General features: G+C 40.6%; 1 protein-coding gene across 2 annotated transcripts in view; it reads left to right on the forward strand.

Annotated features, from left to right (window-relative positions):
- Nucleotides 1–6,936: 6,936 nt before the first annotated feature.
- The window catches only part of Samd13 (sterile alpha motif domain containing 13), a 54,308-nt gene continuing 35,862 nt past the window's right edge, over nucleotides 6,937–25,382 (forward strand). Inside the window, exons 1-2 of one of the 2 annotated variants that reach the window (XM_029560284.1) lie at nucleotides 6,937–7,027; nucleotides 11,855–11,935. In XM_029560284.1, coding sequence (XP_029416144.1) covers nucleotides 11,883–11,935 — 53 coding nt within the window. In that variant the 5' untranslated portion in view covers nucleotides 6,937–7,027; nucleotides 11,855–11,882. Of the gene's footprint in view, nucleotides 7,028–10,311; nucleotides 10,389–11,854; nucleotides 11,936–25,382 lie in introns of those variants that run through there. The other variant, XM_029560285.1, reaches the window with a different exon arrangement.

The following is a 25,382-nucleotide window of genomic DNA, read 5'->3' on the forward strand; positions in this document are numbered from 1 at the left end:
ATGTTGGCAGGGCCATGCACCCTCCCTCTAACACTCGTAGGAATGGATGTGTCCCTGCTTCTCCAGGCTGCTTCTGGAATTCCTTGGCTCATGGCAGCATGACTTTAACCTCTAGTCCTGTCATCCTTCTGCTGTACTTTGTCCGCTATTTCTTCTTTTAACAGGGACACCAGTAATATGGGATTAGCCCCAGCACCAATGTGTCAGTGTGACATCCTTTTAGATGACATCTACAATGACACTTTCCAAATGAGGTGACATTGTGAGGTGGTATGGGTAGGGACCTCCACATACTGGGGAGGGAGGTGCACAGTGGGACATATAGTATCATCATGTGTTTCTCCCAGAAAAAAAGATTTTTGTCTTCCAAATAGGTTTGAATGATACTGTCCCAGAAACACAAGAATTGCCTCTCCCTGGACCATGTTTTTACATCATGTTATCAGCTTTCATTAAAAGGTACTATAAAGAGAAGCTTAGTGGTGACACTATTGGATACTAATCACATTGTTAAGAGCACTGCCACATTTGATTATTTTTCCCCAGAAGTAAAGGTTATAAAAACTTTTCCCTGAATAATGGGTTTTATTTTGAATCAATGGACATGATACGTCTAATCACATGTTTCTTCTCACTTTGTCAGGAAGCTTAAGAGTTTAGCCATGAGTTAGTAGTTTTAATAACTTTGTAGGCCACCACAACCTTATATGTGTGTTTTTACTTCTCTTCCAGTGTTACTTTCATTCTGATGAACAGCTTTTAAATTTGGATCTTATATTACTACATGCCATTCCTAATACTTTGCAGGAAAAAGTAGGTAATAAGTAGACTAAATCCCTGATTGCTCCTCATTCACAGCCAGTGTTCTCCTCCTTTCCCAGCTCATCTGTCAATCACGACAAACCTAAGTTTCTGAGCCATCAACATTAGTCCCCCAGAATGCATTTTATGGAAGACATAAACAACAGAAAGGAGTGGAGGGTCTGCTCACTTCATTCTTGGGCCAATCAAGTAGATCTCATCAACTTCCCTCACAGATTTTTTGGAAGGCTGGGAAGAAGAGCAGAGAGACCAGGTAAGATGGACCTGGTAAGAGCAGAGAGACCAGGTAAGGATGAAGAAATCTGGAACAGCAGAGAAAGCAATAGGGGGTTCGTGGTAAAGCATATTGAAAGTGCCAAGGGATAAAACTGAAAACCGTAGCAAGCAGAGTAGAAGAGACGCTGATGAAACAAAAATAAACAAAGCAGGAGCTAGCCAGGTAGCTCAGCAGGCAGAGGCACTGGCTGCCAAGCCCAGTGACCTGGGTTAAATCCCTGGGACCCACATCATTGAAGGGAAGAACTGACTCCAGAAAGTCATCTTCTGAGCTTCACAAGCTCATACACACACACACACACACACACACACACACACACACACACACACACAATGTAAAAAAATATTTACTTTTTAACGCCCCCTGAATTTAGTAGAAAATGACATGGAACGAAAGGGATCAGAATGAAGATGAAAGACCTAGATCTCAGGCAATGCGACATGACCTGGGAAGACGGCTGTCTGTGAACAAATGGGAACGGAAAGGCTTTATGTAATAGAAATGCAGGTGGTCTTCAATTTGCATTTGGATAGAGCTGATTATATTCTAGGAATATCTAATGAGAGATTTTCTTTTTCTAAGACTATGAGGGTTTTTAAAAGTCCCTCTAGTTGTTTGGACAGAGAAGGAAAGGTCATTTGCATAAACAAAGACATGAGATATGTTTTAAACAATATTCAGTGTTAGAGGAGAACAAAGCAGTGGTTAATGTGTATTGAAGGGGAGAACGCTCCATTTCTGTTCTAACTGCTTTCCTGTGCAGTACTAATCGGAAGACACTCTCCTACAAGCAGCAGGCATGCCATTTATGAACTTCTGAGAATCCGGAAAAAATGAAGACAATGAACAGCTGAGTAACAATAAGGAATTCATGAATGAGAAGTCTTGAATTGCAAAGGCTGAGAAGTGAGCTTTGAATCTACTTAACATATAAAATTACACTTAAATAACTATATTTAATTCATAAAAATTGGACAGAATTGATAATACTGAAGAGAAAACTACGCACAATATAAAGAAAATATTTTGACGGTTTTGATGATAACGAACTAGAATACAAATCATATTTACTCTCGCGACTGACTGAGGTGTGGAGAAGAAGGAGAATTTCACCCCTCACCATTTCTTCATTTCTAAAGTTAATTGATAAATACCAACATAAAGATGTCATTTAGATCGGACTTGACAGCCTCAAAATTGTCACTGTGATAGGAGGCCTTCTAAAGCCTCTCCCAATGTTTACCCGCTTCTTGCTGTTCAATTCTCTGTGTATAAATGATACACAGTGAAAACCTGCCTCTAACAAAGAGAATGTAGGGACAGTGATGGAATTTCATTTCTGGAATTAGCCTGTAAAAGATGATAACATCTGTTTTGTTTATTTTCCAGCTACCCTTGTTTTGATAATGCCAACTGCCAAGTTGTAGGTTACACCTTAGAGAAACCCAAGTGGCAAGAAGCTGTCAATCACAGAAAACACAATCCTGCCAAAAATCACAGAGGAGCTTGAAAATTGATGCTCTCAAAGTTGAACCTTCAACTAGAACTGCAGCCTGGCTCTACAACAGTGTGAGAGACTCTGAAGCAAGGGCTTGAGCTAAGTTGTCCTGACTTACAGCAATGTGAGATAATGTGTTGTTTGAAGCCACTATATTTTGGGGGTATTTGTTACACAGCAATTTCAACTAATGAAAATTTTCTCCTTGACCAAACTCTACCATTCTTCTCTGTGCTTCCTTCTCAGCAAGGTCTCAGCCTTGGTTTGTAAAGTCTTCAACAAACACTGACAGTTTTTAACAACTTAAGACCACATCCTTAGTTTGTTCCTAGATACCATGTGACAACAGGCCCCTGACCACCTCTTCTCAGAACATTTACTAAAAAAAGGTCTTGCCAATTGTGAATCCTTACCTCTGTTCCCTCAGATATATATATATATATATATATAATAGAAAAGCAAATCAAAGGAATCCATGTTTCTCACCAACCAATGTAGCTGTGAATGGGAAGCCAAGTCCTACAAGCTCAGGGGTTTCTTTCTCAGAGACCTCAAAAGCATTCCACTGAAATAAGGTCATCAGAAAGATCAGGACCCCTGTCTCTCAGCCTCTATAGCAGAAAAGGATCTCAACTTTTGTATAATTATGTATGGGCACAGTGAGTGGGACTATGCATTCTGAGTAAGTCTTGCCCACTCTTGCAGGGGTCCTGAGTGGGCACTGCTTCAAGGGCTGAGTCTCCCTTACCCAAGTTTTCAATATTCCAATATGGATCAAGCATCTGCTTGATTCTTAGACTTCTTCCTCTCCATCCAGAGTCACAGAACCCAAACACTCACCCACACTCCCCACAGCCATTTTATTATTCCTGTATCCACATCAGTTCTCACAAGAAGTCTCAGGTTATTGGGCCATTCCCAAAGTTTCATTCCTACAAGGACCCTCACACCCTTTCATTTGTCTCCATCTTTTTGCCTCCCCTCTCTGTATGCTCAGAAATTTTTAATTGTCCTCCCATATCTAATCCATTAATTTTTTTAGTTTTTTTTTTTTTAAATTTTGTGTATGACTGTTTTGCCTGCATGTACGTAAGTGCACCACTTGCATGCAGTGTTTAAAGAGACCAGAAGAGGGAGTTAGATATCCTGGAACTGGAGTGATGGACTGTTAGCTGCCATGTGAGTGCTGGGAACTGATCCCGGGTCCTCTGCAAGAGCAGCCAGTGTTCTTAACCACTGAGTCATCCTCTAGCCCCTAATTCATTATTTATAGCTTATCTGGAATTACTGCAATTATTTGATTAGTTTGTCTCTAACTTTGTTCCCTGTGATCTATCCGTGATAGTGCAGCCCAAATCATCCCTTAAAAACATGCCTTCTGCTATTACTCATCTGCTCAAAACTCCCTGCAGCTTCCATTTCATCCAGAGTGGAAAGCAAAGTCCTTCAGGGCCTACAAACCCTGCTTCAGCAAATCCCAGCTGCAGGCGAGCCTCAGTCTTTCTCCTACTAACCCTGCAGTTCCCTTACTGTTTCTTTGCTCAGAAATCCATAGAGCAGTGCTTGGCAGATGCCGAAAAGAAGTGGGAGAGAGGAATGGGGAAAGGTGGGTCAGTGGGTGCTGTATTACTCAGGGCTCTCGAGAGGGGTGTATTAGAACGACTTGCATGAGAGGGACTGGGTTCCAGCAATGACCTGGCTGCTACTCAGTCCATGACAGTGCATGCCTCAGTAGTGTCCTTCCAGCACTGGACGTCTGGAAGACTCTTGGTAAGTCTTCAGTCTACATTGGGATCCAAAGACTGGGTCTTGATGTCAGTGAAGGACAGCAGCAGCGGCAGGCACAGCTGCCCTCAGCAGCAAGAAACGAGGACAAGCAAGCAGTATTGCTTTTTCCTCAGAATTCTTCATATCTGGCCACCTGCCAGAAGGTTCTGTCCACTGGAGAAGAGTCTTCTCCCCTTATTCAATCCTTCCTGGAAATACCCTCATAGACCTGACCAGAAGCACATCTCTGAGTAGAATCCCATATCTAATTCAGTTCACAATCAAGATTTACCGCCCTAGGTGCTAAACCATCATTCGATAAGAAATACATGCTAGTGAAGCAGAGATTTGTGTCCATGTGCTGCAATTGCCAGGAAAAAGGGCAGCCACAAAATGACTGTGCTGGTGGTCCAAGTTCCATGAACGATAGCATCTGAAAATTTGGTGTATTTTAAAACCATATGAGAAACACTTTATATTTAAGTGAAAAATAGAGTCTAAGCCGAGATAATTTGACACAGGTTTATACCTCCATGAATGAACTGTGGGGCAGTGGAACAGTGCGACAGTGGAGACACAAAGAATGTGAAATGTATCTGTCCCAGACGGTGGAAAACACCTAGCACTTTGGGCTCCACCACCTCCATCCAGATAATGTCCCTTCCCAATCGGTAGGAAAAGCAAACTCATCCTTGTACACATCCCAGACAAGTCCCAGGGTAGTTCTGCCTCCAATAGTGTCTTTCTGTGGTTACTGGCTTCCTTTCTGCAGTGACTGGCCTGCCGGCATGCTCCTCCTCCACTCCTTTCTTCCTTGGCTCCTCTGTGGACCCCTGCAGCATGTGTTTGCCAGTTCTTGCCATCATCACCACCTCCTCACCTCCTCCTGCCTTCCTTCCTGTTGTCTCTACACAAGCTTTCCAACTACCTCTCTTACATAAATGGCTCTCAAAATTCCTTCTCTCCACGTAATACCCACAGCAGTATTTCCAACTGTTCTGTGGTCATTCATACCCAGAAAGCCTCAGGTGATATAAGCCCCAAATCAAACTGGTCATCTTTCTTCAAAACTGGTATTTCACTGGCTGTCTATTTCTAGCATGGCAACACCAACCATATCCTCAATCTGGAAATTACAGCCATTTTTGGTTCGCTCTTCCTCTTTCTCCATTTGCAACTTACTGCATTTCAATGCTATTTTCTCTCCAAGGACTCCCACCTGCTTCCTGTCTATCACAGCAGTTCAAGACATCATTGCCTGTAGCTTAGAACATAGTCACCTCCTCCTAAGAGGTGCATCCACTCCAATTTACCTTTTGATACTTCCACAAAAGGAGTTTCTGTAGATAATAATAGCAGCTAACACGAGTTCAGTTCTTATAATAGGCCACGTACTACTCTAAGTGCTTTCTGTCTATTTTAATCTGTCCTACCACCTCAGCCATTATTACACAACTGGTGTTACTTAAAGATGAGGTCAAAGGGATTTGGAAAGGGTAAATAACTCCTAAGGTCACATACCTGAGTCAGAGGTGTCAGGGATTTTAGGTCTCTGTGGCTTCTGAAATCCTGGCTACATTTGTTTTCCTTTTGGCACAGCTTTATCGTATTTCAACCCACAGTCTTCTGCTGAATGTCTACCTTTAATCCCCTGCCTTTCTGTCCTCCCTTTTATTCTTGTAACACATTGGGAGAACTCTCACTACTAATTTATCTATTCATCAATTATTTCTTTGGTGTCTATGGGGGCACATGTGTGTGTTCATGTGTGTGCAAGTGTACTTGAGTGCCTGTTGTGAGTGGTTGTAGACTCCAGACAACAACTTGCTCAGGTGCTGACCCCTCCCTCTTTTATGGAGACAGAGTCTTTCATTGGCTTGGAACTAGATGGCTGGCCAGTAAGAGTCAGTGATCTGCCTATCCAGTTATGAGATTGCAAACCACTGCCACCATGCCTGGCTTTTATTTTTATTTTTTTACATGGGTTCTGGGAATGAAATACAGAACTCTGCATCTTTAGCTTTTCTTCCCTTACATCCCAGTGTCGCTTTATGCTTCTAATAGAATGAACCAATTAAGTAAATAGAGCTTTATAAAGAGTGCTGCAGAGTGGTCTGTGAATGCAGAGTGCAATTATCCTCCCTGGTCATGACCAGGGATTCACCTGAGTTATTCGGTGAACAAGAGAATAGAGGCTTCCAAGGAAAATATGAGATGCTCACATTCAGGGTGAAGAGAGCACAGAGCCCTACATAATACGAACTTAGCCCAGGAAAACGCGACTCATTGCTGCCAAAGTCCAGTTTACAAGTTCAGCGGGGTTATCAGGAAGAAAATAGTATTAACCTGGCGACTTCCACTTTACAAATATTTCTAGGAGGACGTCCCCTCCCTTCTGCTCCCTGGAAGTTTTAAGCTTTTGCAAACATCCTCATTTTCTCAGGGTCCGCGATCCACTCCCTTCCCTCTCTTCCCTCCCTGAGCCCCCACCTCAGGATACAGCCCCAGACACACACACCCCCTAACCCCCCCACCCCCCGCCCCCGGCGTGGAGGCTGGACTACAACTCCCGGCGTGCCCTGCGCCCAGCGCTGCACGGGCTAGGCACGTGGCGGCCACTGAGCGCTGAGCGGGGCAAACCTCCCGGCGTTGCTGGGCGGGAGGTAAGTGAGGGGTGAGCGCCGGCCTGGGAACGCGCCCGCCCTCCCTCCTCTCCAGGATGGAAGGAACCTGTGAACCTCACGATGAGGACAAAAACAAATAAACCCCAACCTAAACCACCCCCAAAACCCGACGGTCCCCTGAGTGCAGGGTGTCTGCGCTCCTGCAACTCGTGCATCCGCGGGCGCGCACGGTGTCCCCCCTGGAGAGGAGCGGGGGCAGGAGCGTGCCCAGCCCGCGGGGCTGCGGGGCTGTGGGGCAGAGCTGTGGGTAGGACCGGCTGGACGGGGTGCTAGCCGCGGCGCCACCCCGGTAGCTCCAGCCTGAGGCCACCCGCCAGGCTCTCCTCCAAAGTCGCAGCCAGAAACTTTCCCCTCTGTGGCCGGCGCCGCTGCGAGCCGTCAGGCGTTTGGCTGGCGCTGCTGGTCGCTGCCTGGCGTCTTCGGTCCTGCCCCCGTGCAGGCCACCTGTCCTTGACCCCAGGCGTGCCCTTCGGGACGTCCAGCCCTCCCCTTGGGTAACTTCGGGCAAGATGCGACTAGGGGTCGATCCAGGACCTGGCAGGGGCGGGTGGTCCCTATGGAGCAGCCTGTCTTTCCTGGCGCGACTGTGCTGCCCCGAGATGGGATGAACGCTGGTCGCTAAGAGAGGCCACTCACTTGAAACATCAGTTTCCCGCCCTTCAGGACTCGCTCCCCTCCTCCATCTGAGGGCGCTTTCAAGTGGTCAGTAAGATTCCCAGTCCCAGAATCCTGACTCCAGGGTATGCAAAGTTCCCTAGCACATCCCTTAATGTGCTGCCTAAGAAAGTCAGTCTCTCTCTCTCTCTCTCTCTCCCCTCCCCCCTCCCTCCCTTCCTCCCTCCCTTCCTTCCCCGTCCCCCTCTCCTTTCCTCTCTCCTCTCTCTCCGTCCTCTCTCTCCCTGTCTCTCACACAGAAACACATTCTGTAGCCACAAAACACAAGCATACACATGCATACTGCATACATGCCCAACAAACACATGGTACACCTCACTCAAATAGTGTTGATACACATCATTTTTAACAGACCAAATGGCTAATGTGCTTGTTGGAGGATGCGAAGATGGGTGGGTGAATACTGTGTGTGTGTGTGTGTGTGTGTGTGTGTGTGTGTGTGTGTGTTTACAAATGTCAGTTTATTTCCACTGTTAGAAACTAGCTGGTGAGACCTGTTGTCAGCCTTTAGAGTGCCTTTGTGGCTCACTTTTTCTGAAATAGGACTGATTTCCTATAATACTTCCTGAAACACACTTGTTTAACAGGCAAACTTTTGATCACAGCAGGTGAGAAGGGAGAGGATGTCCTTTTCTATATGTAGGAGACATGCTTGGAGAAACTTCACAGACTCTTTCCTCCTGTGACTCTGTCCAAGGAAGAGTTGGGTGTGGTGACGGGTTCTTTGACTCTTTCCCTTGAAGAGTGGTGAACAGATCCATTTTTTAAGCTGTATTCTGAGCAAGGCTATCAGGATACCCTCCCTCCTCTTGCCCCTGTGTCCACAAGACCCACAGTGCAACTCTGTTCCCTTTGGCGGTTGTTGGATTAAAGTTCAGGAATTTCAAATCAAGTTCAAAAGCACTATGGCTGTGTTGATGAAAGAGCTCTTAATTCTCCCTAGAGGGTCATCATTTTGGTCAGTGGTGAGAATACAACACAGAGCAACTCATGCTTGGAAAATGGTAGCTGGGAATACTTGAGCACTTAGAATTCACCCCTAAAAATTATAACTGTTGACTTTTACAAGAGACGTGGCAAAGGCAGGTAGACAGAATCTTTGAAATGTTTATCAGCAGTTGTCTCTCAGAAAGGTGAAGCTTTCTAATACCTTTCCTGAATTAAGTAAGGGGGAAATAACTTTGGAATTCAGGATCCAAATTTAGATCATAGTTGATATCTGAGCATCCTTAAGTATTGGAAAAGACCCAGGAGGCAGGCCACTTTCTCCTCATTTGGCCTGAGGTCTACACATTACGTTTATAGACAGATTCCCAGGCTCCTTCTGGGAAACTTGAATTTTCCTTATTCCAAGTAGGAATTTTTTGTGCCTATCAGGACATAAAAATTTCCAGATGCTAGCTGGGCGTGGTGGCGCACGCCTTTCATCCCAGCACTCAGGAGGCAGAGGCAGGCGGATCTCTGTGAGTTCGAGGCCAGCCTGGTCTACATAGTGAATTCCAGGACACCTGGGGCTACAGGGAGACCCTGTCTCAAAAAGACCAAAAAAAAAAAATTGCTTTTTCCAGATGTTGTTTGATGTATATTCCCTACCTGCCCATGTGCAGATGTTTATGAAGTTTATGGAGTAGGAATGTGTCCCCCCAAATCCTAGAAGTGGCTCCCAGCCAATCGAGGGCACTGTAAAATTGACCAAATCACCATCAAAAGAGCCTCCCCAGTCTCTACCATACCACTTAGTTTCCTGAACTGGGACTTAAATGGTGGTGGGTTGGAACACCTTATTTATATGTCACTTACACAGTACCAGGTGCTCATAGGTTATAAGTATTGGCTGAATTTGTGGGAGGGGTTATGTTTTTATGCAAATGAGATAAGCAATTAAAATTAAACCTTGCTATATAGTTTTCCTTTTGTAGAATAAGCTTTTGTTTCTGTTTGAGTTTTGGTTGGCTTCACTGGGTAGAGTGAATGCCTCAATAAAAGAATGTGGATGTTTCTAGGAGCTCTAGTCAGCTGTTTTGCATCGTCTTTGAAAGATGCTGCTTCCTGCACGTGAAGAGAAGGGATTTGCTGCTGGCCCCCGAGTTCCTTATTCTCACAAAGAGATTACTTAAAAGCCAGCTCTGGGAACTTTATCCACGCCTCTATCAGGCAGGACTGTAGCTTCTAAGTGCTCACTGTGTATTGCCAATAAGCCCTGGGTTTTCTCTTATTTTTCCCAGACAGGAGGAAAAGAAATAGTTTGAAGAGTGGCATGCATGCTCAGAACAACAGTAAATTCCCATTCGGCCACAGGAAAGGGAGGGAGGAAAATAAGAAGCTACTGAGACAGCTTTTTTTTGTACAAGACAGGTGCAAGAATTCTGCCGCCTTGGGACTCGTGATCCATTCTCTTCCACTGTGCTGAAGGTAGTTAGCCAAAGTGAACAGGCACACTGTAGCTTTAAAAAGTCAGCCATGAACCAGAAGGCAGTTGGTTCAGCTTGTGTGTGATTCCTAACGTCATGTTGGCCGAGAGCCAGCCTGGTTTTATTTCACTGTGTCAAATTGTACCTCCTGATTGAATTCCTTTGCCAGCCTACTTTGTGAAAGAAAACATTGAGGTTTCTTTGGCTGTTCTTGATAAGCCTATAAAAAATTGATATGTGTTAGTTGCTTCTAGGTAGGTTTTCTTTTTACTCTTGCACAAAAAAAAATCATAGTAGTAATAAGACAATGTAGTGTGCTGTTGCAGAGTGTCACTGTGAGTTGTTCTGTTTTGTTTCTGAGATGCTTAGAAAATGGTGAATGTGTAATAGTTTCCAACTGAAGTGCCATCATTCTTTAACTGGAACAGCAGCACTCTCTCTCCCTGCCTCCTGTGACGGTGTGTGTACAGATGGATGTTAATATCTCTATGTATATTAAATGTTGGGTTTCTTTAGCAATGATAGAAGTGGCTTAGCAACTGGAAGTTTTGTGTGTGTGTGTGCGTGTGTGTGTGTGTGTGTGTGTATCTGTGTCTGTCACTGTGTTTGTGTGTTTCCGGAGTGAAGATAACCCCACACTTGAGTGTTATTTGTTAATCATCTACTCTCTAACCGCGATAAATTCTTGTGAATGTACTAAACCATGCACTTGTCACATTAATCCCCAGAGAAGGAGTGCCAAAGTCAAAAGTGATTTGAGAGGAAATGTATTTGATTTATGGCTTCAGCTGAATCCGAGGAAACACGTTTCAGGGTTTTGGTTTTGTTTGTCTCTCTTCTTTTCTTTAAAGCCATTCTGTTCGTAGCTTTTTCATCTTGCTAATTGCATATTAGTTGTGCAGGGTTTTCATTTTCATACAGTCTTCATCCCTCGAACAAAAAGACGGAATGATAAATGCTACTGCGCTGCAAATGTTTTGATGATTTTACCTAAAGCTGATGAGCTGCTCACCCTTTCTTACACAAATATACACAGATACACAGACAGACAGACAGACAGACAGACACACACACACACACACACACACACACAATACCACCTTTCTGTGCTAAAGGCTATCTGGCATTTTTTGTGAGTTTCTGCTTTACCGTGCATGGGCATCTCCCAGACTGCTTTTGCTAAGAATATATGAGGTAGGGGAACACTTTCTGACAAAAGCTTTAATTAAGTCCCTTCTGCAGTCCAATCACTGCTGGAAACAGGGAGGAGTGGACCCCCAAAAAAGCAATAAAAGAAAAAGGCAAGCAAATCACAGCCCATAGTGGGAGGGGGCCAGAAAGGGGGGCTTGTTTTTCTCTACTTTGACTCCTCCTGTGTGAGTTGCAGTGTCTTGAGTGAGTGCGGCAGCCCTGGGAAGCTGTGCCAGGTCACACAGCACTTGTTTTGAAGGAGGCTTCAGTTTCCTTTGCAAATGCTTATTGTCAAGGCTGGGAGCACCCGGTGCACCCTGTGCAGATTAAAGCACCCCAGTCCTCCCCTCCCCTCCCGTTCCTTAGGTTTGATCCCATCTTTCCAATCACGGGGGAACCGGAGATTTAAATAAACACTTGTGAACTGATGTGAAGCTGTAAAAGGGACCATTATGTTTCCAGTTGAGAATATATATTTTCCTCTCACTTTCTAAGAATTAAACCCAAGCTTTTCTCCCTTATCGATTAGTTGCGGAAGTAGAGGAACCCTGCAACCCATGCTGTCTGTTGACATGGAAAACAAGGGAAATGGCTCTGTCGGTGTGAAAAAGTAAGTGAAGCTGGCTTCTGAGTTCTGCTTCTGCCCACCATGCAGGGACTTGGTTTCTGTTTTCATTCTTGTCTCCTATAGTACAGAGCTGGGGGTTGCCTTCCTTCATCCCCACTGGCCACCAGCTCCCTGCCCCTGCCCCCTTCGCTCCACCTGCCTTTTCTGCTCTGAGACAGGTGGTGACTCAGGCATCAAAATGTGCACGAAAAGTTAATGTTTCTGACTGTGGATCAAAGAGGGTTGGAGATTTCAGCTTTCCCTGTGTCAAAAACTGAACAGACAGATTCCCAAGTCAAGGCCATAGGCTACTAGGGTAGGGACAGAAATAGAGTTGGAGTTTTTGTGTTTGTTTGCTTTAATAAAATCACTTCTAACTTCCAAACAGCTATAGTGGGGAAAAGGGTTAGCCTCAATCCCAGTGCTGCTTAATAACCTCTCTGCCCGGCTTTTGGAACTGAAGGTGAAATATTTCAGTGCACACGGTGGGCTCTCTGTGAATGTCCTCACACTTCTGATTGTGTTTGCAGTCTGAGGGAGCTTGATTCCTTTCAATAAGAAAATTCAGGTGTATTATGTGGCTTCATATTCTGAAATATAAGGAAAGGTTAACTTGCAGGAAGTCTATAAATCCATGACAAAAAGGTTTCTGCTCATTTAGGATTTATATGAAAGCTATAACCACTTTGATCAAAGGAAGAAGAAAGTCCCAAGAGGCTGTCAACTCTTCATTTCTTTCCATATTGTTTAGTTTAGCATCATTGTCCATAGAAGCTGTGCTGTGTAAACAAGGAAACACTTCTATAGGTTCATGAAGAGGAGTTATATTTTGTTTGTACTGAAAAGTTACATTGAAATTGACTTAGTAAAATCCATTTTTTAAAAAAACTTCAGTCATTTATATATTAGTAATGCTGCTGTTGTTTCCCATCCTCAGAAGCGTGTGCTTCTTTAAGGAGGAGGCAGGTGGGTGCTGTGCTCTGGTACTCACAGCCGTGATAGGAGTATTCTCTACTTGTGTTATCCCAAATGATAGCAGCTGGCTCCATATGGCTGCTAACACTTGAAATATGATTAGTGTAACTAATGATCCAAACTTTTATTTACTTCATTTCAGTCAATTTAAAGATGAACAACTGTAGTTAGACTCAGTGGTGAAGGCTAGCTACTCTGGAGGCTAAGGCAAGAGTATTTATTCCAAGTTAAGGCCAGCCTGGATTAGAGAGTGAGTTCAAGGCCATTTTAAGCAAGGTAGTATAGCCCTGTCTGAAAAATACAAAAGTTGAAAAAGGAATAAAGATGTAGCCTCAAGGGAGAGGGCTTCCCTGTAATTGTGAGGCCCAAGGTCCAATCCCCAGTACAACAATAAATAAACTTTATTGAAATATACTGTACGTATATTTCAAATTACATGTACTTAAAAGATAAATTTTAGTAAGTTTCAACATTTTTATATACATAAAACCACTGCCACCATTAAAATAATGAATATATCTTTCATCCCCTCTTTCTTTATAAGCCCTTGTCATCTTTTCCTCTTGTCTTCTTTCTGTATCTATATCACTAGGCAACTGGGGATAGGTATCTATCACTATCAACTAGTTTGACTTCTAGAATTTTGCATAAGTGAATGGACACCATACGTACATATGTATATACTAGTAATATGAACACATGTATGTATCTGGTCTGGTAATAATCTATGATTTATTTGTATTACTGGTTCATTACTTTGATTACAGAATATTTCATATATAGGCACACAGCAATTTATTAACTGTTTATCCTGCTATGTGATGATAACTAGTGGAGCTGTTTCCATTTTTATGTATTATACAAATAAAATTGCCTCAATTGTTCATGTCCAGGTCTCTGCGTGGAAATATGCTATATTTCATTCGTATAAACACTCAGGAAATAAAGTACTTGACTCTATATAATAGGTGGATGCTTACCTTTTAAATAAGCTTTTCCCAAGTGGCTGTCCCATGTACATTGCTATGGACAGTGTGTGAGTATTACATTCATCCCCTTTCCCCATGAAACCTTTTTCATATTGGACATTATATTTGCTGAGGGCTTGATTTCCATTTCCCTATTGTCCTTTGCAGAGTATCTTTTCTTGTGTTTATTCGACTTCCACATACCTTCTTAGGTGCAGTGTTATTCAAATCTTTTGTCTATATTTTATTCGCTTTTGTGGATAGAATTTTTGTGCACAGAATTTTTATGTACTATGAATACATATTTTTATTTGGTTAATTTTTCATGTTTGTAGCATAGAATCTCTATTATTGAAAATAATACATACATATATATGACTTGAAATCTTCTTACAGTTGATGATTTGTCATTCTCTTTAATGTCTTTGAAGGTGAAAAAGGTTGGTGTAGTCCCATTTATTTCTTTCTTTGCTGGATGGCACTTTGGGTATCACATTTAAGATTGCCAGCCTGGCACACACCACCTTTAATCCCAACACTAGAGAGGCAGAGGGAGGTGGATCTCTGTAAGATTGAGGCCAGCCTGGTCTGCGTAGTGAGTTTCAGGCCAGCTGGGGCTACGGGGAGGGAGACCTTGTCAAAGTAAATGCATAAATTAAAGTCTTGGGGATTTTCTCCTCTGTTTCTCTCTCTCTGTTCTCTGCTTTCTTCTAGAAGTTTGATACTTTTAGGTTTGGGGACTTGAAACTATGATGTTTAAGTTAGCTACTTTTAAGATTTATTTAATTTTTAATTTTGTGTATTGGGGTGGGGTCGGGGTGTGCATATGAGTCAGGTGCCAGCAGGGGCCAGAAGAGAGCATCGGATTCCCTGAAGTTGGAGTTACAAGCCATTGTGAGCCACCTGGTATGGGTGCTAGAAACTGAACCTAGGTTCTTTGCAAGAGCCATAAGTGCTCCTATCCACGGACCATCATCCAGCCCCTTAAGTTAGTTTTTATGTAGAGTGTGAGTTAAGGATTAAAGTATCTTTATTGGTTGTCATGGGATGATTTTTTGCCTATGGATATCCAAATTTTCTAGTACCATTTGTTCAAATGCTTCTGCAACTTTGTCGAAAAATAACTGATTATATATGTGTGTCTATTTCTAGACTCTGTTTGTTCCATTGATCTTTTGCATACACTTATGCCAATACAGCACTGTTGATAAATGAAGCTTTGATAGCTATAGCCTGAAATCAGCTAGTGTTAGCTAACTTTGTTCTTATATTTTACTGTAATTTTGAGTCTTTATAATTTTAGAATCAGCTTGTCAGTTTCTATCCAAAAAAATGGTCCCATGGCATTCACATTGGCAAAGGTTTTTGACCTTTCAGTTGGCATCCACAGAGATCAGTTTGGGAAGAACTGACCTAGTGTCAATATTATGTCTTCCAGCAAATGAACAGTCTTTCTCCATTTACTTAAGCTTCTGTAATTTCTTTTCACAGTGCTGTGTAGTTTTCAAAATGCTGGTCTTCCACACTTCTGCCTGATGTGTCTGTCCCTAGGTATTTCATGTTTTTATGATTTATAATGGTATTGCCTTTTAAATTTGAATTTCCAGTGTTTTGTGGCTAGTATATAGAATTAAAATTAATTTTGTATATAGTCTTATAGTCTTTAACTTTGTTAAACTATTTATTTCTAATAGCTTTTTTAGTAAAGCGCATAGTATTTTAAAATATGGATGATTATATCTTGCCACTTAAAGATTGTTTTACTTTTTTCTGCCCAATCTGGATGCTCTCTGTTCATATTTTCCTTACTTTTGCTAAATAGAATCTCCAGTAAAAGGTTGTAAAACATGATAAAAGCAGAATCCTTGTTTCTTTCCTTATTTTAGTTTGCTTATTGCCCTTATTACCCTGTATGCAGATGCCCCTTTTCTGGTCAGTTGCTTTTAAGATTTTTTTTCTTTATTATTTGTATTTTAATCAATTTGATTTTGAGGCTTGGTATGATTTTCTTTATGGTTTAAAAAAAAGATTTATATATTTTTATTTTATGTGTTTGAGTATTTTTGTCTGCATGTATGTATGTATGTGCACCACATGAATGTTTGGTACCCACAGGGGCCAGAAGAGGGTGTTGGAGCCCCTGGAACTAAGCTATGGTGTCTGTAAGCAGCCATGGGGTTGCTGGGAATTGAACCTGGGTCCTCTGCAAGAGTAAGCAGTGCTCTTAACTGCTGAGCCATCCCTCCAGCTCCTCCTTAGTGTTGCTGGTACTTGTTTTGTGTCTTTGAGGTGTGTGGGTCTAGTTTTTTATCTGATTTGGAACATATTCAACCCTTATTGTTCAAAAAAAATGCCCTTTTTTCCTTTATGTGTTTTGGCTGCTTGATACTATTCTGTGATTCCCTGATGCTCTGCTTCTGTTTTTGCAAGTATTTTCTCTATTTCATTTTGAACTGTTTTACATTTAAGTTTAGAAATCTTGTCTCTTAAAATTCTAATCTCCTTAACCATACCCATGTATTTTTTTTATTTCAGACAATACAATTACCATCTCTAGGCATTGGAGATGTGAGTGCATGTGTGCGTGCGTGCGTGCATGTGTGTGTGTGTGTGTGTGTGTGTGTGGTTTCCATGTCTTGACAATATATCCAGTCCTTCCTCTCGTTTCTTGGACATAGAAGATACAGTCATTATAATGTGTCTATTACATTTATCATTTGACTTAATTTTTCAGTTTTATTGATCTGAATCTTCTTATTATTATGGGTCCTATTTTTCTACTGTTTTGCATGTTGGTAATTTTTGATTGAATGCTAAGCAGTATGAATTTTACCTTATTGAATGCTGGATGTTTCGTGAATTCCTATAAATATAAATATCCCTGGATGCTATTTTCTTGGAAGTAGTTTTATCTTTCAATTCTAAGTTTTGTTAGACAGGACCAGAGTTACATTTAATCTAAGGCTACTCCCTGGTCTTTTACTGAGGCAAGACCCTTCCTTTACTCTAATCAGTGTGCTTGAGTTATGCAATTTTCCTCTCTGATGGGTGAGAAAAGGCACTATTTTTATCCCTGCATGATCCCCACTGATTTTTCCCTAGCCCCAGAGAAATTCCACAAAGGTGCTTATCAGAATTCTGCCGCACACTCAAGGGAAACACTCTGTGGACTTTGGAATCCATCTCTATCTCTCTTGCCTCTAGACTGCCCAGTGGACATCCTGAAAACCTTCTCCAGGTAGCAAGTCAAAGGGCTTGCTTTTGTTCCCTCTTTCAGGGTCATAATCCTGTACTGACTGTGACCAGTGTTTTGGGTACCATATTTTTAGTATAATTTGTCCGCTTTTTCATTTGTCTTTTCAAGAGTAGAAGAGTAAACATGGCCTCCATTACTCCCTCTTGGTGGGAAGTATAAGTTCCACTTTGCCACAAGTGGCCAGGAGGTAAATATAGGAGAGGGCAGAGTTCGAGTATAATGTTTAATCTCTAAAGGCACGAAACAAAGTTTTAAGGATATGGCTGTTAAAGGAGTATCCTGTGCATTAAGATGTTTACAGCATCTCTAGTCTCTGCTCACCAGTGCTGGTGATACCTCCCCCCCCCGCCCCCATCTCCAGTTATGGCAAACATGCCTCCAGATATTGGCAGATATTTCCCAAAGGACAAATCATCCCTAGCCGAGAACCACCATTCTAAGCTAGCCTGGGCGTGAGGAATGTGTCACACTGTAACTTCTAGGTATCAGGAACTAGTTTATGGTTTTGTACTGGTCCTTTCTGCTTAAAACTGCAAAAGGGCCATTTTAAAAAACATTTCAATCTGGAGAAATCTTTGTATTTTACTTCTTACTTCATATATTGTAGAGGAAAGAGGGAAAGAGAGGAAAATAAAGCAAATGTGGTAAAATATTAACAAATCGGGGAATTGGAGTGAAATATATGAAATATTTGTATTATTCTTCACTTTTCTATAAGTCTGAAGTTATTTTTTAGAAACACTTTATGATGAAGAAAGTCAGAAGATATGTCCCACTTTAGGAAAAAAAAATATCGGCCAACATTAGAAGATCAAGCCCAGAGGGAAGTTAAGCCTGACATTACCAAGAAGGTTATCCTTGAGACTTTGAGACAAGTCTTGAGTTCAGAAGACTTAGGCTTAACTTTGCTTTTTGCTTCTTAGCTAGCAGCCGAATAATTAATCGTTGACTTCCTCCCTGCTTTGGTTCTTTTGACAATAAAAGAGAAATGGAGACTTGAAAGGATCAAAAGAAAGCACAATAAATTGTACTCTGAATAGAAGTGACAGTGATTGCTTTCCAAGTCAGAAAGCATCTCAGTACCTACTGAGTCATGCCTTGGGCTAAATAGCTTTACAAACGTTATTTAATCAGTGCTGTATTTGATATTTTTAAATATATTATAGCATTTTTGAGTGACTAACTAGAAGCCAAGAAAGTAACTGTGAAAATAGTTCTTTGTTTGAAAATCACATGGGAAAGGGACAAATCCGAGATATGAACCCGGCCATTCTGACTCCGTGATGGCTCATTTTCCTTCCACACCATCCTAGACTATGACTACAACTATGCCTCATTCAGTCCGTGATCTGGAGTGAGTCTGCTTTTAGGCACTTTGGAGCAGACTTATTTTAAGGTTGGACCCTAGATTCTTTGTCATTGCTACAAGGGAAGAAAAGGACAATTGAAACTCCAATTTTGGGTCTTTGATTTTTCAAGCCTGTTGACCTATAAGCGAAGAGATAAACATTACTTTGACATTTCTAAAAGTGCTTCATTGTGCGTATTCATTATTAATTGTGCATGGTGCGGGGTCACACACAGACATTTTCATGCAATGCCATGACAGTTTTTAACAAACATGGGGTAGGAGTTCTCTTTTCTGCTTGCTTCATTCCTTCAATCTTACTAAAATCTCCAACTCAAACCACAAAGCTCTTCGATTTTAATGTAGATCCTTGCTATGATCTCTGTTATTCTGAATAGGGGTCAATAAGTTACTTTCAAAATAACAACTTGGACTCTTTCTGAAAGGGAAATGTAAGTGAATTTTATGCTCAGGCTCTCCAACAATAATAGCTAACAAATACACATGAAAACCACGAAGAGCCAAAACAGGGGCAAACGTGCCACACAGAGGAGAAGATGTAGATGGCCAAGCAGCCTATGAGGACGTGTTAGTACTGGCGGAGACCAAGAAGATGCACATTGAGATCATGATCACATGCCCATTCCCTGGGCCAACTTTAAAAAAAAATATTTATTATTTTTATTTTTACGTGTGTGAGTATATTGCCTGCGTGTATGTGAGTGCACCCATGTCATGCAGTGCCGCAGAGGTCAGAAGAGGGCTTCAGATTCCCCTGGAACTGGAGTTAAGGTCGGTTTGTAGCCTCCATGTGGGTGCAGGAGCAGTCAGTGCTCTTAACCGCTGAGCCACCTCTCCAGCTCCCCCTGGGCAAACTTTTAAAAATAAGAAAATACCCATCATTGGAAAAGATGAAGACTTCTAAGGTAGATAGTACTGTCAAAAGTGAAGATTAGTTAAGATAACTTTGGAAAACAGTTTAGCATTTTTTCCTAGTATTAGACATTTATAGTTTAACAATATATGTATGTACACTTAGTATATTTTTAATTTTTCATTTGTGAAACAAATTTCAAAAATACATTTCACTTAACTCTGTCAACACATGATCAGCATAATATTATCACTGAGATATTTTACAGTCTTGTGCTGCTTTTTATAGCTCCATTATGTAGTTTGCATTTATTGTATATCTCAAATTGAACAGTTTTTTTCTTTTACATTTAGATTTCACAAAATTTATAGTTGAAGAAGTGTAATCACATACACAGCTAACTCCAAACATACTTAAAATTTTCCCAATAACTGAAGTACCGAAGAAATACTTTCTTATGATATTTGTACCCACAGCGACACATTTGTTTTTCTTTGACTTTGAAGCCAAAGAATATTGGTTTCAAAACTAATCTTTCCAAGTTAAATAAATTTATTAATGCACATATTTGCACAGTGTTATTAACACTGGGTTTGAAGAGGTTTGTATAAATTGATAAGCAACCATAAGTTTAGCAATGTTAGCAAATAACTTTAATAAAATGGAAATGTTAGAAAAATGTGAACTTATTGTTTTATGCTCTGAAAAGCTGCAATTCCAACATTAAAACCTTCATGCCTATTTAGCCACATCACAATCAGGTTCCCCTTTCCTTGGACCTTCAGATTTAGCTCATCTGTGTGTGGCATGATGTCAATAAGAAAATACAAATGACTGTGCCCTCTTTATCTTTAATTCTTGAATAGGTAACAAGCATTCCTTTTATTTTACTAAAATCTTGAATCTCTTGTACTAGTATCATAAATCTTTAGGAACCTCCTCTATGACATAACCAGCATGTACTGGCAGAGAATATAGATCATTAATTCATTGTCTACCTCTTTGAGCAGTTCCATTAGCTCGCATTGATCCATGCCATTTGCAAATATGTGCTGAGTAGTTTAGCAGTGGTGTCAGTAAGAGGTTTTAGAGCTGGTTTCAGGAAACTGAGCATAAATATCAGACAATGGAATGAGACAACCAAAGAAACATTGGCCTCTCGTTTTAAAACTACAGTAACGCTAGTTACTTAACATAGTTGAAGTAACATCTATCAAGATAGAATTTCATTTCTTTTTGTGTCTGCCTGAAACTCCTTGACAGAAGATGTAAAAGTTTCTAAACCCATGAATTCAGTGTTTCAAGATGTGAATTTCCATTTCTTCCCAGGCTTAAAAGTCTTGAGACAGAGCAGGCACTAACTGAGCAGTACCTTTTATGTGCACTTTCATCTAAAGCTGGAGAAAAGAGCTTGGAAATATCAAGTTTTAACTAGTTGATTCTTTTCAGACCTGATGAGTTGATTGGAAAATCTTTCTGTTTTTGTAAGGCACCTCTTTAGTCTTTTCTCATAATATTTTAACAAAATTTCTGTAATTCCACTGAAAAATCTTATGTGTAAAAGAATCCAAGTAATTTATATTTGAACAAAGCTCAGATTGTGTTTTAAACCTCTTTAAAAATCTTTTCTCGGGTATCTTAAATTCCAGATAACCTATTTATTTCCTCAGGTCGTGTTTGTTTGGGAGAAGAAACTTACCAATTCTTTGTTTTGTGTGGGGGACGGGGAGGGACCACCTCCTGATAAAAACATTTTATTATCTTTACCATTTTTCTTACACACAAAAATCATCTTTTCTTTTTGTTCTACTCTAAAAATCATCATCTCTGTTCTTCATTAAGATCCAGTGCCTTCCAGTCCCTTTCCCTTTACTGTTCAGGTGCAAGTTTCTATGCCTCCTCTTAATTCCGCCTCTTTTAAAAAATTTAAACTCACCTGTTTATGTTTAATTGAAACATTTAATTATACAATAACTAAAACAATAATACTAATGCCAGTTAAATTACTAATAATTACAAGATAGAAAAGAACTTTCATAACTATCACTCTACAGACATTCAACCAACACATTACAATGTTACCTAAATGCACAGGGAAATCATTTGGACTGAATCAGTATATAGGCACAAAATAGATAGATAATATTTGTTTATGTAATGTTAGGGAGGACACACTTATGTGAGAAGTTCAGTCCAGTAGTATCCTATGGGATGGTGCAGGTACCAAGGAAAACAATGGAATCATATGTAACAGAAACTATATTTTGTTATCACTTCAAGTATTTTAATTTTTATGTAAACTAAATTAAATAGAAAATTCAGTTTCCCCATCAAATGTTGCATGCTCAGTAGCCACATGACTAGTGGCTACCATGTTGAAAAGAGCAGATATAGAACGAAGAACTATGCAGTCATGCACCAGGATGGCTAGTGAACTTAAGAATGAGAGTGGTGGTTATCCCGTGTGAAGAGAGCAGTTGTGGGGAGCTAAACCCCGTAGACAGATTGGAAGTTATTGCCAAAATGCTAGTATTCGTTTTGTTTGGTGGGGTCATGCTGTTATATAATTAGAAGCAGCTATGTAGTTTCTATCAATATATTCTATACCCATACATATACATAGTCACACAAGAATATATACATACATTCACAGATATTTAAAAATATTTTTATATACACATATAAGGGCCCCTTACACGAGAATGTACATACATTCAAAACACACACATATTCATCTAAGCTTTATTGGACAAATGAAATCAGAGTATTCTCTTTATGGATTTCAGATTCATAGGTTTTAGATTAATTATAAATTTAGAACATAATATTTTCTTAGCATTGGTATATGAGTGGCCATGTTATATCCATGTTAGAATTTTCACTAAATTCTAAAATGTAGGTTTTTACAAGTATGTACATATTTGTCCAAATCACGAATATTCAGTGTCATTCAGTGTTCTGGGGGCTCCTCTAGAGGGGTCTTTATTCAATTCTTAGTCCTTTTCCCCATTGTACCAGGCAGCCCTCCTTCTCTTCCCTTTCATCCCAAGGACAGAAGCTTGTTTAGCAGGCGCTGTTCCAACAGCAGGTGGTTTTCTCCCCACATCACCATGCTCCTTAGCTCCTCAGTGCAGAAATTCTTCTCAATAGAAAATCCTTAGTAATGAAGATTGGCAAGGACTCTCAGGACAAGCTATTTTCTTTGAGTGCCCCATCTTTTCTCGCATAGATGTATCTTCCTGTGTCCCTCTGCCTTTATGGATAGTGTTCTAGCTTGAAGCAAAGACAGTACATTTTATTTTCAAAATAGCATTCCTCTTACCACTGGTGATGTAATACATTTTTCTTTGGTAATGACTGTCATAAGGGTCTAAACTAACTTTAAAAAGATAATTTTGAAATAGCCTTCACTAACAGCTCACTGTATACCTAGCAAGTTAAATATTAAGTGAAAGAAATTATGGTTTTTGCTCATGTGATGTAGAAGAGCAGGAGATGACTGGTTGTAGTAAAATATTGGAGGAGTGTTAGAGATTAGTTGGTATTGCAAGAACTCTGAAACTCTGACTTCATGGTACAATTATCAATGGGAACTTTTCACATGTAATAATGAGTGCTGGCTATTGCTCCCGTGTTAACAAGTCCTTTCATGCTTACATATATGGAGGGCACACCAGTCAGGTCTCCATCTCTCAGGGAGCACTCGCACCAAGAGCTGAATGTGAAAGAACTGCCTCATAAAGAATGTGGCTATGGCCAGCCTGGGGCCCAGTCTGCCTCCCCTGGTCCAGAGGAGGGGGAGACAGGAAGAAATGATGGTGACTTGTCACTGGCTTCTGCTTGTAATTCTTGCTCTTACACCTGACCTCCTGTGTCACACATTGTCACTTCCTGGACATGGTTCTTTGAAAGCAGAGACTGGCCTTTATCCAGTTTGTTGGACGGTTGCTGCCCACATTTGTTGAGGCTTTTTGCATCTATGTTCACCAGGGAAATTGATCTGCAGTTGTCTTTTCCTGGGGTGTCTTTTTTCTGATTGTAGTATTAGGAGTGCTCGTCTGATAAGATGAATTCACAAATACTTATCCAGTTTTCTGGGAGTTTGAGAAAGATACACAGCAATTCTTCCTTAAATATTTGGTAAAATTCTCAAGTGATGCCATCTGTCCCTGGATTTTTTTCTTATCAGGTTGAAAGACAAATTTTTTCTTTACACTTGTTTTATTCCAGTAATTAAGGACGTAGTAATATAATTTAACATAGATTTATAGACTGATGGGTTGAATCCATATAATCATCTCAAAAAACTGAAAAATTTCACAAAATTGAGTCTATTATTTTTAATATTTTACTTATTACTATTTTAATTTTATGTGCATGACTGTATTGCCTGCATGTACGTAAGTGCCCATGGGGGTTAGAAGAGGATGTTGGATTGCCCTGGAACTGGAGTTAGGGACAGTTGTTAGCTGCCATGTGGGTGCTGAGAGCTGAACCCAGGTCCTCTGCTCTTAACTACTGAGCCATCTCTCCAGCCCAAAATTGACAATTTAAACACACGCAACATCTTTGCGAAAAATCATTATGTTTACTAGCAAAATACAGGAGCGATTTGTTCTAGGATTATAAACAAAATGAGGAGGTGTGCTAATGCCACTTTCATGTTCTGCAGCAATGCTGAGCAGCCGAGTAAACAAGGAAAAGTTGCTTCGAGTGGAAGGAATCAAAATTATTGCTTGGTGACTGTCAGTGTAGAAAACTGCAGAGAACTTACAGATAAATCATTAGAATGAAAAAGACATCAGGGCAACAAAGCTAAAAATCGAGCTATACCAATATTTTAAAAGTAGGTGTGTTAAATATACAACAGAGTAAAAAAAAAATCCTCATAGAATGGGAGAAAATTCAGGAAAGTCATGTGTCTCATAAGGAATTATCCAGAATACGTAAGGAATTAACCACAACTCAACAAGAAACTCCACAAATATTCTACTGAGAAATGAACAAGGGGGGACTGGAGAAATAGCTCAGTGGTTAAAAATGTATACTGCTTTTGCAGAGGACCTGAGTTCAGCACTGATGCTGGGTGACTCGCAACTGCCTGTAACTCCAATGTCAGGAGACCTGACACCCTCTTCTGGCCTGTGAGCACCTGCACTCACATGCACATACCCACCCATACACATGTAATTAAAAATACAAATCTAAATTTAAAAAGGAAAATGAGCAAAGGAGTTGATTGACATTTCTCAAAAAATATGCAGATGACCAACAGAATTATGCCTGGATGCTCAGCATCACTAAACATGGGGCTGGAGAGGTGATTCAGCAGTTAAGAGCACTGGCGCTCTCATGGAGGACTTGGGCTTGGTTCCCAGCACCTACATGACGGCTCATTACCATCTGTAATTCCAGTTCCAGGGGATCTGACGTCCTCTTCTGGCCTCTGCTGGCATTGTACACACAGGCACACTTACATACATGCAGGCAAAACACTCATATGCATAAAAATAATAAGTAAATAAAAAATTTTAAATCATTAAACACTAGGGAAATGGAAATAAAAGCCACTAACCACCCCTTCATTCCCATTGAAATGAGTACTGTCTTTTTGAGAATTTCATACATGAGTATTATGTGCATTATTTCCATTCCTCAGTCCCCTTCCAAATCCTCTCATGTCTCCCCACTAAACTTATTAATGACACAGTTACCTGGCAAGTCATAGGTCTGTTCATATTTTCTATCTCTTCTGATTCAGTCTTGGTAGGTTGTATGTTTCTAGTAATTTGTCCATTTCCTCTGAGTTATCCAGTGTGTTGGCCTGTGACTATTTATATGGTCTCTTGTGATACTTCTTGTTTCAGAGACTCAATTGTAATGCCTTCCTCATTTCTGATTTTAATTATTTTATTCTTGCTCTTTTTCTCAGTCTAGCAAAATGTTTCTGAATTTTATCCTTTTAAAATCCAATTCTCAGTTTTGTTGCTTTTGTAATTTTGTTCTCTAATCTCTATTTCATTTATTAT

The sequence above is a fragment of the Nannospalax galili genome, unplaced genomic scaffold (assembly GCF_000622305.1).
Source record: "Nannospalax galili isolate Female #2095 unplaced genomic scaffold, S.galili_v1.0 scaffold9, whole genome shotgun sequence".
Lineage (NCBI taxonomy): Eukaryota > Metazoa > Chordata > Mammalia > Rodentia > Spalacidae > Nannospalax > Nannospalax galili.